Source organism: Periophthalmus magnuspinnatus, chromosome 22 (genome assembly GCF_009829125.3).
Source record: "Periophthalmus magnuspinnatus isolate fPerMag1 chromosome 22, fPerMag1.2.pri, whole genome shotgun sequence".
NCBI classification, from domain to species: domain Eukaryota; kingdom Metazoa; phylum Chordata; class Actinopteri; order Gobiiformes; family Gobiidae; genus Periophthalmus; species Periophthalmus magnuspinnatus.
Window position 1 is genome coordinate 7212358 of NC_047147.1, and position 13182 is coordinate 7225539.

At 38.5% G+C, this 13182-nt stretch overlaps 1 protein-coding gene across 1 annotated transcript; it reads right to left on the reverse strand.

Moving 5' to 3' along the window:
* Positions 1 to 4298: 4298 nt before the first annotated feature.
* LOC117390872 (high-affinity choline transporter 1-like) lies at positions 4299 to 12327 on the reverse strand. Its single transcript, XM_033988679.1, has 8 exons — positions 12144 to 12327; positions 9784 to 9900; positions 9221 to 9376; positions 8566 to 8714; positions 6490 to 6633; positions 5526 to 5679; positions 5174 to 5391; positions 4299 to 4859 (listed from the first exon to the last, which is right to left on the reverse strand). Exons 1-8 carry the CDS (start codon positions 12325 to 12327, stop codon positions 4299 to 4301), a joined length of 1683 nt encoding a protein of 560 aa, XP_033844570.1.
* Positions 12328 to 13182: the final 855 nt, after the last annotated feature.

Genomic DNA, 13182 nt, shown 5'->3' on the forward strand with positions numbered 1-13182 from the left:
GGCTGATTCTGTGTCTTTGAACTCAGTGCTTCTATCCAAAGTTACTGTATTGTCAGTGAGTCAGTGACGCAACCTACAATGTGACCTCTTCTTTTCAAAATGGCCCAAAAACTGAATGATGTAAATGTCTTGTATTTCCTACAGTCACTCCTGTGTCCTGTGTTTGAACATTGGCTCCTGGTCCCGTGTGAAGTGTCTCCCTCTGAACCTCTCCACAGGGTTTTGAAGTTCACTCCAGCTCGAGTGAAAACTATTTGGCTTCTGACTCATAGGTTTGTGTAATATCCTCATGTGGTTTGAATGTATTTATTTACTATTGCCTAATAAATAACACATACTTAATGTACTTACACACAACAGCACAATGACAGTGATTATTTAGGCCAGATGCCCTTCCAGTCATAACTTGTCAAACTGTTGACAAGCCTATTAGTGTGTAAACTCTACAAGCCCCTATACTTTTTTTTTTTTTTTTAATCCCTATTGGAATTCATAATATAAACAAACAAAACTTTATTTTAATCATAATTATTTTCATGGTATTTACAAACAGAAAATACATTTGGGTTGTAGTATATGTAAGCAATAATTCAAAACCCATTAAGAAGTTATATAAAAGGCAGCATTATAAATACAAATGTAAATACAACTATAACATTTCAAAATGGCCTAAAATTGTGTTAAAATAGTGATGAAGATGCTGGACTAGTGTAAAAGTGTGTGTGACGTAGACACTGTTCTAATCTGTTGTGACCTTGTAGTAAATGTCTGTTTGCTATGATGATCCCTCTGTTTGATTCCTTTCCATTGTGATTGTGTCTGAAGTGTTTAAGACTCGCTCTGTCTTTGGGACGTCCCGTGTTGCCCTGTGAACTATCATCAGCTCTATTCCTGCTCAGCCCTGGGACGTCCGCGCTCAGAGTAGACCCCATCGTCCCGGGATACTGTTACCCTGCACCTGTCCCCCTGCGTCTCTCTGCGACACGCCTGTCCTGCTGCAGTGGGGATAATCGCTGATTTGGCACACTTACAGTAACAACATACCAAGGTCCGCTTTCACGCACCCACCGGGCGTCCTATCAGTGTGGGGACACGGGTGTACCCAAATATGATCGTATGTCAATAGGAAAGAATCAATAAAGTAGGACAGAAGTAAAGAAGAAATATTTGAGGAAGTTTCTAGTATTGATGTTCTCTTTGCCAATTTAAACTTTTAAACTTTCCTGTTTTGTCTCCCTGTATTGCATTAAACGTGTATATCCTGCATTCATTCAATTTTAAGTGTTTGTTTGATCAAAACACTTCATTAAAATAATAATTCTTATACTCTTCTCTCTAGACCTGACATATGACCCGGCCTAGTGAGGTCTCCATGGAAATAAAAAAATGCCATATTGCTAGAATCTAGGCCAACAAATAACACCAACATCAAGATAAGCTGATGATAGATCCTCCAACAGAAACGTTACAGAGTGCACATTTAGTTATCTGTAAATTTGTCTTTTTTTTTTTTTTTTTATTAAATATGCCCAAAATTTAAATATTTTAAACCTTATTACACTGTGTAGTTTTTAGTATTATCTGATTGCAGTTCCTCTTTTTATACATATTTTTTTAAACAAGGGGAACGTGGAAAATTAAAATGGATGGTTATTATTTTCTATTATTTTACGTTGGCAAACCAGAACACCACAGACACAGAGCAAATACAAATTCCTAACAGAAAGACGATAAAAACCTGTATAGGACTTTCTTGCTGATATGTTCAGGGCGCCCCCCTTGCCGCACATGCATATGTGTACTCCTTTGTCCCTATAATGGAACAAGCTGAAAAAATGAATGAATGAGCTATACAGATATTTATGAATTAGCAGTACTCCTGAATGCCTCAGTTAATCTTTATGAAATAGTTCTAAATCACACTGAGTGCTGAGTCAAGCCATGGTGTGTTAGTGAGAGCTTATACAACCAGCTCTTCTTATGCCCATTTGAAAAGTGCTTATGTCGTCCCAGGACATTTAGGGGCGTTTAGAGGTCGCCTGAGCGCGGAGCCAGAGTTTGATAAACGACAGAGCAGAGGAGGAACGTGAGGACCACAAAAATGCAGTGTGTAAGGGGGGCCAAGCAAACACGTCCCAAACAGAAACAGCTATTTAGGCCCGAAAAACAACCCCCTGAATGGGCCACTTGAGCGTCCCAGGGAAGGAGCAGGATGTTCCCCTCAGGACGTGCTCGGGATGGGGGGTAGAGGCGCACACAGAGCACCCTCTCTCTGGGTCATGATGAGAAGTTTAACCAGTGTAGAGGTTCATAATTGGATTAAATATTTTAAGTTATAGACTGAAGACTGGAGACTGGAGAGTAACATTATGTTAAGTGTTTTAGCGTTCTGGTGTAAGAAAACCCACAGAATTTCTTGTTGTTTGTTTTCTGAGCACAAGGGCCACTGTAGGCCATAACAAAAGGCAAAACAAGAGCAAAACAACAGCAGTCTCAACTCAGCAGAGACAGTCTCCAAAACAGACCAGTAACGGACGAACAGAACCTTTACATCAACTTGTCACATACAAAAGCAGCAAAACATAAACAGTTACAAGAACCCTAACACCAAATATGAGATCATTAGAGGATTTTCAACAGTTCAGCTTTGGTCCCTGCTGTTATTATTATTTTTAAAATTGACTGTAAACTATTTAAATGTGTGTAATAATAATGCAACAGTGCAGCTTTATTAATAATAGTGCATCAGTTCTATGTAGTGCTTTTCTGGATGTCCCAGTGCAATTTCATGCATTATTCATTCATTCTATACTCAGCAGTGGAAAGTTACTATTGTAGCACAGCTGCCCTGGGGCAGACTGATGGAGGCAAGGCTGTCAATCTGCGCCATCGACCTCTAACCCCCACCACACACACACCACATTCATACTGGGCAAGGTGCACGAGAGCCACTGCAGTCAGGGCTGGCCCAGTCTATATGCAGATGTAGTGGAATTTCTAATAGTAAAAAACTTAAAAAACATAAATATATATGAAATCAACAGAGAAGTTGTCTTGAATCAAAAAGTCTGGTTTATTGAATCAATTGTGCACAATCGTCAAAGAGCTGCTGTCCCTAGCAGTATCGTCTCGCCCTCAGCTGACAAAGAAAATACATACAGAGTATTTATACCATCAAAATAATCATGCCTGTTTAGTCTAATCAATGTGGCTGGAGGCCGCTAGACGCACAAACAAGAGATACACCCATACATAACAACAGATGGTATTCTGAAGGTTAGGTCAAAAAGATAAAACGCAGCACAAGCAAATAATCACCAGCACCACTTAGCAACATTAACATACTGCTATTGTAAACACAAGTGAACTATAGAAACCTTTTGAGTCCTAAATATTTGTATATTTCATGTGACAGTCACATATGGTCACAGCTGAGCTGAATGTGCAGTTTTATGTCCTCTGTGCACTGCTCTGTGGAGAGATGAGCTGTGAGTCAAACACGAGGCAGAACAGATACAGTGGTATCGCCTCTTTGTATCAACGGCGCACCATTTTATTTTATGTATTTTATATATATATATATATATATATATATATATATATATATATATATATATATATATATATATATTCAGTACACACATCCTCCATGTCATGCTGAAATTCTCATCTCCAACCATGCAGCCGTGACAATATCTGAAATGTCTTAATGATGTTCATTTTTGATTAAGTGGTTTCAACATGCGGCTTTAATTATGAGTTGTTCTCTCTAGATTTGCGTTTCCATATTGACTTCATTGTCTGTCATTAATTACTTTGCAGACCAAGTTTCTGTAAGAAAAAAACATTTCAGTCCTACTGTGAGATACTCAGCTTCATTTCTTTGATCATGGTGCTCAGCTGGAGGTGGGGGAAGGGTGCACTGAAACTCTATCCTCTTGTTCACTAAATGTTGATGAGTTTGGAAACATAATTAAAAAAAACTTTAAATCTTCTGCATTGAATCTATCATGGTTTGCACAATTTGGTTACTATGCAATTTGTAGGGATTGTTGCAAGAAAAAGAATTAGATCATAACTTTAAAGAACACCAAATTACAATGTGTTTAGCACATATTGATTTGATTATATTTTTGACACTCGGAGAAAAACCTACATTAAATCACTTCTCCATCACTCAATGTCTACTGTATTTCCAAAGTGGTCCAGGTTATGTGTCAGCCAAAAGTGACCACAGCCAATGATCACAGAATCACAAATATTTCCTTGTGATTGTGGTTTTAACATAAATCAGTCAATCAACTGCTTGACATTTTTAACATTGGCTCAGCAACTTCCATTTCAAAATCCTTCCCCTTATTCAGATTTGTGTTGTGCTCTTGAGTTCCCTCTAGTGGAGCAGGTGGAGGAGGGATGTTATGTAGTTTTATTTGAAATATGTTCCATCTCTCAGGAAGCAGGCCTCTGCTGAAAAGCACAGAAGCCAGGTAGGAGAAGAACAAGATGGCCGCCAGGGCACACAGCATACAGATGGTTTTAACTGGAGAGTACTGTACGTAGACGCCGTCCTCCAGAATGCATCCTGGGAAATGTAGTGTGACAGGCAGGCTTATGGATGGCTCTCCACACAGAAGCCTTAAAGGTATTCCCACGACAAAGCCCATTATAGCTCCATAACCATTTGTGATATTAAAGAAGAGGATACAGACTAACTGAGGGAAGATTATGTTGTAGGCAATTTCAGCACTAAGAAACCAAAACAAAAGGATGCTGTTTTTGAAACTGGTGAGTAATGTCCCTATTATGCCTACTCCCACCACAGAGACACGGATCACAATCTGGATCTCCCTGTCCGATGCCTGCAAAAATAGGTCATATCAATGTTGTATAAATATGCTTTTCATCCACGGACGTTTAGTCTTCAAGTGGTGAAATATGTCTTATATTTTAAAATGTTTATCAATTAGAAATTATATGTTGACAAATGACTGAACATAATGTTTTTGAAAGTCATAATTAGAAATTCATATCAAATGAATAATTCTTATGTAGAAGTAAAAAGAATGTTGATATTGAAGTACTAGAATAACTTCTTAACTGTTTATCACCCAATATAATATTTTGATTATGACTGTTGACTAGTGTTTGATCAACATGGAGAAATTTCTCTTACCCTAGGTCTTATTATGGACTTATAAATGTTCGCTGTGAAGACAGAGGCTGAAGCAAGCATCAAAGAGTCTGCAGAGGACATGACGGCAGCAGCCACACAGCCGATCCCAATAATGGAGATGTAGGACGGGGTGAGGTGCTGCAGAGAGATGGGCAGGACTCGAGCAGCTTCTCCCCGTTCATATGGAGATGGAGAGCCATAAGACGTCTGGTTCCAGTCTGAAATTGAAATTCTGGACAGTATAGAATGTACTCATGGCCATGATCACACAACATACATTATGCATTATTATTATTATTATTATGCATTTTCAGGTTATATTACTGTAATAATAAATAAACAAAGCCAGTACCTGTGGAGGCAGCAGCTGCCCCGAGCAGCATTGGGGGAATCCCAAATGTAACGTAGAGGACTGCGGCAAAACAGGAGGTGATCTTAGCCGTACGGGTGGAAATGGCAGCCATCGTCCTCTGATGTAAACTCTGGTATCCCAGAGACCCCAGACCCTGCACAGTTTACAGATACAGGTCATGAGCCTGTTTACAGCAGAATAGAGTTTTATAAAAAACAAAGGGTGACTCTAGGGTTGAAGCTGTCACTCACAACCCAAAGGTTGCTGGTTCATCACAAGTCAAGTACGTACTGTCATATTCTTGGCAAATCCCACCCACCCATGAATGTAAAAATGTATTGTGTGCGTCCATGATGGAGGTCTGTGTGGCACAGATTAGCAGCCTCACTTCTGTCAGTTTACTATCAGGACAGCTGTGGCTACAGAAGTAGCTTACTACCAGCACCTTTTGAGAATGAATGATGACTAAAGCTGGAGTGTCTGTCAGAGTTAAGTTAAATGCATCTATCTGAATGATCTGCCGTGGACCAGTGATCAGTGGCCCTCCACTTTAAATATGTTTCTATATGTAGCCCTCAGTGAAAAAGTTTGGACACCCCTGGACTTAAGGGAAGACCTATTGTCCTTGGGCTTATGCCGGTGGCGGTGAAAATGGAGATTCAGGCCTTGAAAATATGCTATTAAAGATTGCTCAAACATGCACGAATCACTCCAAATACACCTTCAGGTGAGTAAATGGCAAAGGGAAACAACTATAATATGGTTAAAAGCTCTAAAAAGTCAATTTCGCTTAATAGGTTTGCTTTAAGTGTAGATTCAGTAAATTGTCCAAACGATTGATCTCATGACCAAATATACAGTATATGCTCTTCAACGACATAGCTCTTATTTACATATTTGTAAATACACCCACTGCATGTCTTGGAGAGTAAATGGTGAGAATGTAGAGAGCAGAAAATATTACCAATAATAAAAAGTCATCCAGGATAATCCCTGCCTTTTTGGGATCTATATTTCCGATCCATGGAGCATGTAGGGTGTTGTTCAGGAGAGTCTGGCTGATGTCCAAAGTGGCAGGACTGATCAAAACAAAGGGAACACAAATCCACTGCAGAAGCAGCACAGGTTAGTGTACACCAATCAAACATAGCAACATGAGCACTGACAGGTGGAGTGAGCTCTGCATTATGGCATCTGTTATTAGTTGGAGATATAAATTGGCTCAGGTGTAGTGTTTGACCATAGTTTTTTTGTGTCTAGGGTAAGGTGACCAGGGGCGGAAATCTCTTTTTATCAATCTATCACTTTAGATCAGTGGTTCACAAACTACAGCAAAGGTATTTGAGTCAAGTCCTGCTTTGTAGTCTATGGCCTATTGTTGAGTCCTCCGTAGTCCTTTCTATAGCTTAAACTGTACTAATACAACTACTGTATTAAACTATATTCTAAACTAAACAATATATATCTATACAATATAACAATATCTATCTCTACTCATTAGAGGGGCTTTATGCAAAATGGAGTTTTCGAAGGTTTCTACTATGTTATAATGTTGTTTCCTCATCAAAAACATGCCCGAAGAGAGTGTATATGTCATCTGTGCATGGGTGAGTTTAAGCCAGCGACCCACTGGGGAAAACACTGGCCCCAGTCTTGCCCTTGAAGGCGACTCAGAAGGTGATCTCAAATATTCTCGTCTGGAGTTTCCATTGTTCAACAGTCAGTATTTGTCAAAAATTACTGTGGCCATGATTCATGGTTTAAATCACAAAAAGTCAGTGCTGCTTCTGTTAAGTCAGAAAGTGAAAAAGAAAAAGAAGCTTGGACAGGTAACCAGAACCATATAATTAGTGTAATACATATTAAAGTGGGAGTGCATGAGTTTGTAAGTGTGTGGGATTTTTCATACTATTTGATTTTCTTGGGACTGGTGCCGTGAATTATCATTAGGATACTTGTATCAGATCACGGTGTTAGTCTATGTTTGCAGTATCCGTCTCTGTTCAAGAAACAGTCAATAACCAATTAAAATTACTGCTTTATCTATACAGTTGTCATTTAAGGAAACAATTGTTACTTTGGATAAACTGTTAATTGAACTGAATCGTAGCAAAAGACTAAGTTCAAATCTGTCAACCGGACAAATCATTGTAAGAGTGAAGACATTTTGCTGCTCATCCAAGCTGCTTCTTCAGTTCTGGTCAGATTGCTGGTGGTCACTGCCTTATATCTATCTGAAGGGAGGGGCTAACTACACTGAAACTGTAAACATCTATTGTCTCCAGTTTCAGCTGGAACTACCCTGTCCAGCTCTTAAGGTCGCTGGCTTACAGGACAACAGGGAATCTGAACCCAGAAGGAAAAGTGTTACCATTCCTTATGCAGCGGGTGTGTCTGAAAAACTTTTTTCAGACAGTATGAGATTCTTGTTTTTTTCAAAACTACAAACACTTTAAGATAAAAACTGTTTCACCCAAAGGACAAAATCCTGAGCCATAAACAAAATAATGTAGTCTAATCTATTCAGTGTAGTCAAGAGTGCAGTGAGCGGTACATTGGAGAAACTAAACAGCTGCTCCATAAAAGCCAACACCAGCATGAGAGCTCCTCCGGACCCCAGTCTGCTGTTCATCTCCATCTCAAAGCCACTAACCACTCCTTTGAAGACAGTGAAGTTCAGATCTTAGCCAGAGAAAAGAAATGGTTTGAGAGAGGAGTTAAAGAAGCTGTTTTTGTTAGGAAAGAGAATCCTTCCTTAAACAGAAATGGGGGCCTGAGACATAATCTCTCCTCCATCTACAACACCATCCTCAGACCCAGAACAATGAGAACCATAGCAGGGTCATTAAGGGCTGAATAGGGTAGTTCCATCAAAAAATGGAGACAATAGATGTTTACAATTTCAGTGTAGTTAGCCCCTCCCTTCAGATGGATATAAGGCAATGATTTGTCCAGCTGACAGATTTTAACTTTGTATTTTGCTATGGATCAGACCTGGACAACTGAGGGTTTACACAGATATGAACTGAATCGTCCTCACCATAGAGACAAACACCAGGATGAGCTGTATGACATCTGTGTAGGCCACAGAGTAGAGGCCGCCCAGCACAGTATAGGTGACCGCCACAGCAGCAGACACCCAGATGCATAACTCATAGGATAAATCCAAAACAATGCTCAAAGTTGAACCTAAGTAATAATAACAACAACAACAAGAACAATAATATTATTAATATTAACCCTCTGATGCATGAATTATGAAAGCCTTGGTCAAGATTTTTTTTTTTTTCTGAAGTGTTTTTCTTCTTCTCGGGACATGAAACAACATTGTGAACTGCCTGTAAATATGAATTAACTTGTGTTCTATTGTAAATATACAAACACATCTTTCTTTTTATGCTTTGAAAAACATTTCAACATTTTTGGGGAAATTTTAACACTGTTTATGTGCAATGTTTAGGCCTGAATAAGAAAACCAGAGGAAATTTACTTGCAGGTACACCGACTGACCACTGAATTGATCTCAATGGAGTGTGGCAGCAGAGAGCACTCCAGAGGCTCCACCTCATAAACCAATGCATTAAAGAGAAAGTTGTTTTAGTAGCTGTCCACTGCAGTGACCGCTGTGCACCAGAGGGTTAAGAAAAATCATGAGCCTTTCCTGGCTGTGGAAGTCAGAGTTTATGAGCACTTACCTAAGCAAATGAATGTGAGACAGACACACATCAGATCAAGAGACATTGAAGCCAAAGACAGAGGAGCGGTCAGGGCTTTCCCATACTTCAGTTTGAAATGGTCCAACATGGTGACACATTTGCCTTCCCTTAATGGCTTTGCAAATACCAAACCACCTACAATTATAGACAACTTTTACAGACATAACAACTGTTTTCCTTCACACCAATTAGTTTCTTTTTTCACCACATTCATGAATTTAACATTTTTTACTTCAAGTCTTCTCTCTGGTAAATTGAAAACATGAGTCCATAATTGTAAAACTATAGAATGTGGTACTAGAAAAAATCTGGGACATGTTGGGGATATGCACCAGTTATACTTAAATCAGACATTCTTCATTGTTTTGATGATTTTAATCTTCTTGCCTTCTTTTTAAATATTTCAATTGGTTCACCACAGATTAATAGTTCAATCAAATAAACAGAATCAACTGCATTTGGACCACTTCACCTGGAGAATGTCTGATCTTGGAAGCTAAGCAGGGTTGAGTTGGGTTGAGCTCAGATTTTTAAATACTTACATAGGATAAAAGTCATGAAGTAGGACATGATCATGGTAAAAGTATAGATGAGTCCCATTGAAGGGTTGTAGGCCATTTCTGCTGTGGCCAAAATGTAGCCTCCTCCGACCCAAGAAGCTATAAGACAACACAGGACAAAAGAATGTCATGAATTCAAACTGGCTTGGGGCTAAATTCTAACTCTGCAAACCAGTACTTTCAGGTTGCTGCTGAAACCTCTCCAAGTTTCTTGATATTTTATCTTTAACATCAATTAAAAAAACAAAACAGAATGTATGTTTATCTTAACAAATGCTTAAAACTGAATTACAGAAGGCTCTAAAGAAAGCCAGATGTACGGCAAAAGTAAAAATAAATGTCTGTTTAACAGATAGCATAAAGCTAGAGAGGGTGACTCATACAGGATGCCATTTATCACCAACCCTGTTTGTACTCTATATTGAACCACTAGAGAAAAACAAATTCTCAAAAGGTATAGAGATGAACTCATGAGCTCTGCAGTACAAGAAGCTCACCAGCCCTGTGACTCCTTGCCAGGTTGTTACTATTGGCTACCTGCTACTTACCTGACCCCCTCTGGCCAACTCCACTGTCTACTAGTTGCCATCCATTGATCTCCAGCCCCACCTCTGCACAGCTTCAATGAAAAAAACTGTGTTATTCTCTAATTTAAAGGTCAGGTTTGCCCAGATTATATCTGTTTATGTCATTGCCCATCAATGTTCCAATTTCTCAGTTGACTGGAACAAATAAATACAACTTTTTTGGAAGGGACAAAAAATGCATGTAAAATACTGTACATTAACCTTCTGCAAAGAAAAAGGGGGATTGTCATAACCAAATCTCTGTGATTACTATTTGGCAGCACAACTCAAAGCATTAGACTAATACAGTGGTGTGATAGTTCTTGTGGCACAAGGTGGATGGAGCTGGAGTGTGTATGGGGAAATGTACCAATTCACGATTTGATTGGGGATTAAAAACCTAAAACAAATAGTCATAAAGAACTGACTCCATTGGCATACTTTACATGGTTTCAAATTGTAAAAAAAATTCAAATGAGTGGACCAGACCACAGATGGTTACTTGGATGGTTGGCTTTTGACTCAAACTTAGCAAATTTATGTAAGGTTCAAATACAATACAAATGTACAGCTTATTGCAAGATGCTGGATGTCATGATCCCAGTCTGTCCTGCCTTTTTGCCCTGTTTCCCCCCTCCCTTCTGTATATAAGCCTGGAGCTGGATGGAGATTCAGGCTCCTCCCGTACACACCTACACCTAATCAGCAATCAAACCTGATCCCCTCCCTGATCGAACAGCCTTAATTTACACATTTAAAACTGTTAATAAACATTTTTAAAATTTTCTTTGTTCTGTCTCGTTGTTCTCCCCTGTCAGTCGTTACAACACTAGATGAGAACAATATTTATCATAAATTGTAAAAAGTAACACATTTGGAACTAGACTCTAATGAATCAATCTTGTATCGCAAGATCGTCTTCATAACCTGCAAGCAACTAATAAGTTGGTTGTGGCTCAACATACCCACACAATTTGAACCAGTGCAAGCTTAAAGATGGATGTTGAATTAACAACTGGACAAATAATCAGCATTATTAACTCAAAATGTCACTTTACTTATTTACCAAAATAATGTCATATATTTATTTAAAATGTGCAAAAAAGACAATTACACAACCGGACCCACCTTCACTACAGGACTGGTGTAAAATGGAACGTTTGAGATTTATGTTAAGGCTACAGGCTGATATTTATTATTCGAGATGATATAAATACTGTAATGGTGATATCACTGATGGTTTGTGCTGCTCTTTTCATGCATATACACAACAGTATATCATTCCAGAGTCATGTTTTTCAATGCAAACATAAGGTAAAACCTTTTTGTAGGCTACTTGTACTTGTTTTTGATTTCTTATTGTGAAAAACTTTCCATAGAAAATAATTGCCAAAAAAGATTTGTTCTATACTCCCAGTACTTCAAATACAATGTTATAGTTTTTATACTTAATTGTTTGGATTATATATCTGTAATATCTAAACAGAAACCTAGTTAGTATTAATTTCTTTTTTTGTTGTTGTTGTTGTTGTTGTTGTTGTTTTATCTGTTTTAGTTATTTTATCTGAACATCTTAAATTCTAAATATTATTATCCTCTGTTAAAGTGAAAACATACCCCTGGTGTGGGCCAGATTTCTGACAATGGAGGGCAATTTACAAAGGTTTAACTTGAATATTTCCATTAGATCTCACTATATTAAAACAACATTCTGTATTTTAACCATAAACATTTGAGCTACCTCCATCATATCTGTATGAAATCTGAAAGCTTCACCTGTCATTGTGAAGACGCCCAAGACCAGACTGATGCTCCGGTTTCCCAGGACGGTCATCTCCATCTCTTTGGCTCCACTTTTCTTCTGCTCTCTTTTGGACTTGAAAGATGCCCAGATCCCAGTCCCCAGAACCAGCAGATAGAAGAGCACAATGACTATAACTCCAGGTATGTTCACTGCCATGATGTCCCCACTTATGTATGATCATCTTTTGCGAGTCGAGTTGAAGAAATGTTTGCACCACCCACGCCCTGTTACACTACACAATCTAGAAAAACAGGTTTAAACAAAAAAAAACTACTACTTACTGAAAAAAGTTAAATAAAGTCAGTCCATCTGCCTTGACAATTATCATGACAATGATAATTTAAGATAAGCCAAATCATATTTTTTTTACCCATCATGCAGTTGTAATTTTCCACTCTCTTTGTCACAATGTTGAGCCTCTTTGTAAACCTCATACCTACCACACACAGACCAAAGTCACTCCTTCCCTGTTTCCAAAAATGTTTATCTTTATGCAAATTGTTTTGACTAGATATGCTATTCTCTACTTTCCTAAACCTTTTTTCTTATGCTTAAAATGCTTTGCAGACCTGCCTGATCAGTGACATAACTTCCATTTCTCTCTGGAGCACAATGCAGCAGTGAAAACAGTCTCACTGAAACAATAATGGCTCCAGTACTGCATGTGTGTGGAGGAGGAGCGCACTATCGGTCCTTATGTTTAAAAACAGTATCCTGAAAAGAAAACTTTCAAAAACCTTTTGTGATGGTTTTGTGTAAATTGGTTAGTAAGAAAAAAATCTGTTGATGGTGTAAAAAATGAAGACACACATAATTTATAAAATAGAAGAAGCACAAAATAGTATGTGTTTTATTTTTGAATGTATAGAAACACCTCTTTCACTTCTGTCACACTTTTTATGGCCACAGGTCAGGGCAGGCTGGAAGTGTGCCTGTCAAACTGTGACAATCATGGGTACAACCTCCACAAATCCTCACTCTCTGATGACGCGCCCAGCCACAGTGTAAAGG

Excerpts from the sequence above, each read along its gene's own strand:
- LOC117390872 (XM_033988679.1), bottom strand. The coding sequence starts at position 12,327 with ATGGCAGTGAACATACCTGGAGTTATAGTCATTGTGCTCTTCTATCTG. Across the intron at positions 6,634-8,565 it reads TCCTGGTGTTTGTCTCTATG|TGGATTTGTGTTCCCTTTGT; the intron begins GTGAGGACGATT and ends CTGCTTCTGCAG. Across the intron at positions 5,392-5,525 it reads GGCAGCTGCTGCCTCCACAG|ACTGGAACCAGACGTCTTAT; the intron begins GTACTGGCTTTG and ends TTTCAATTTCAG.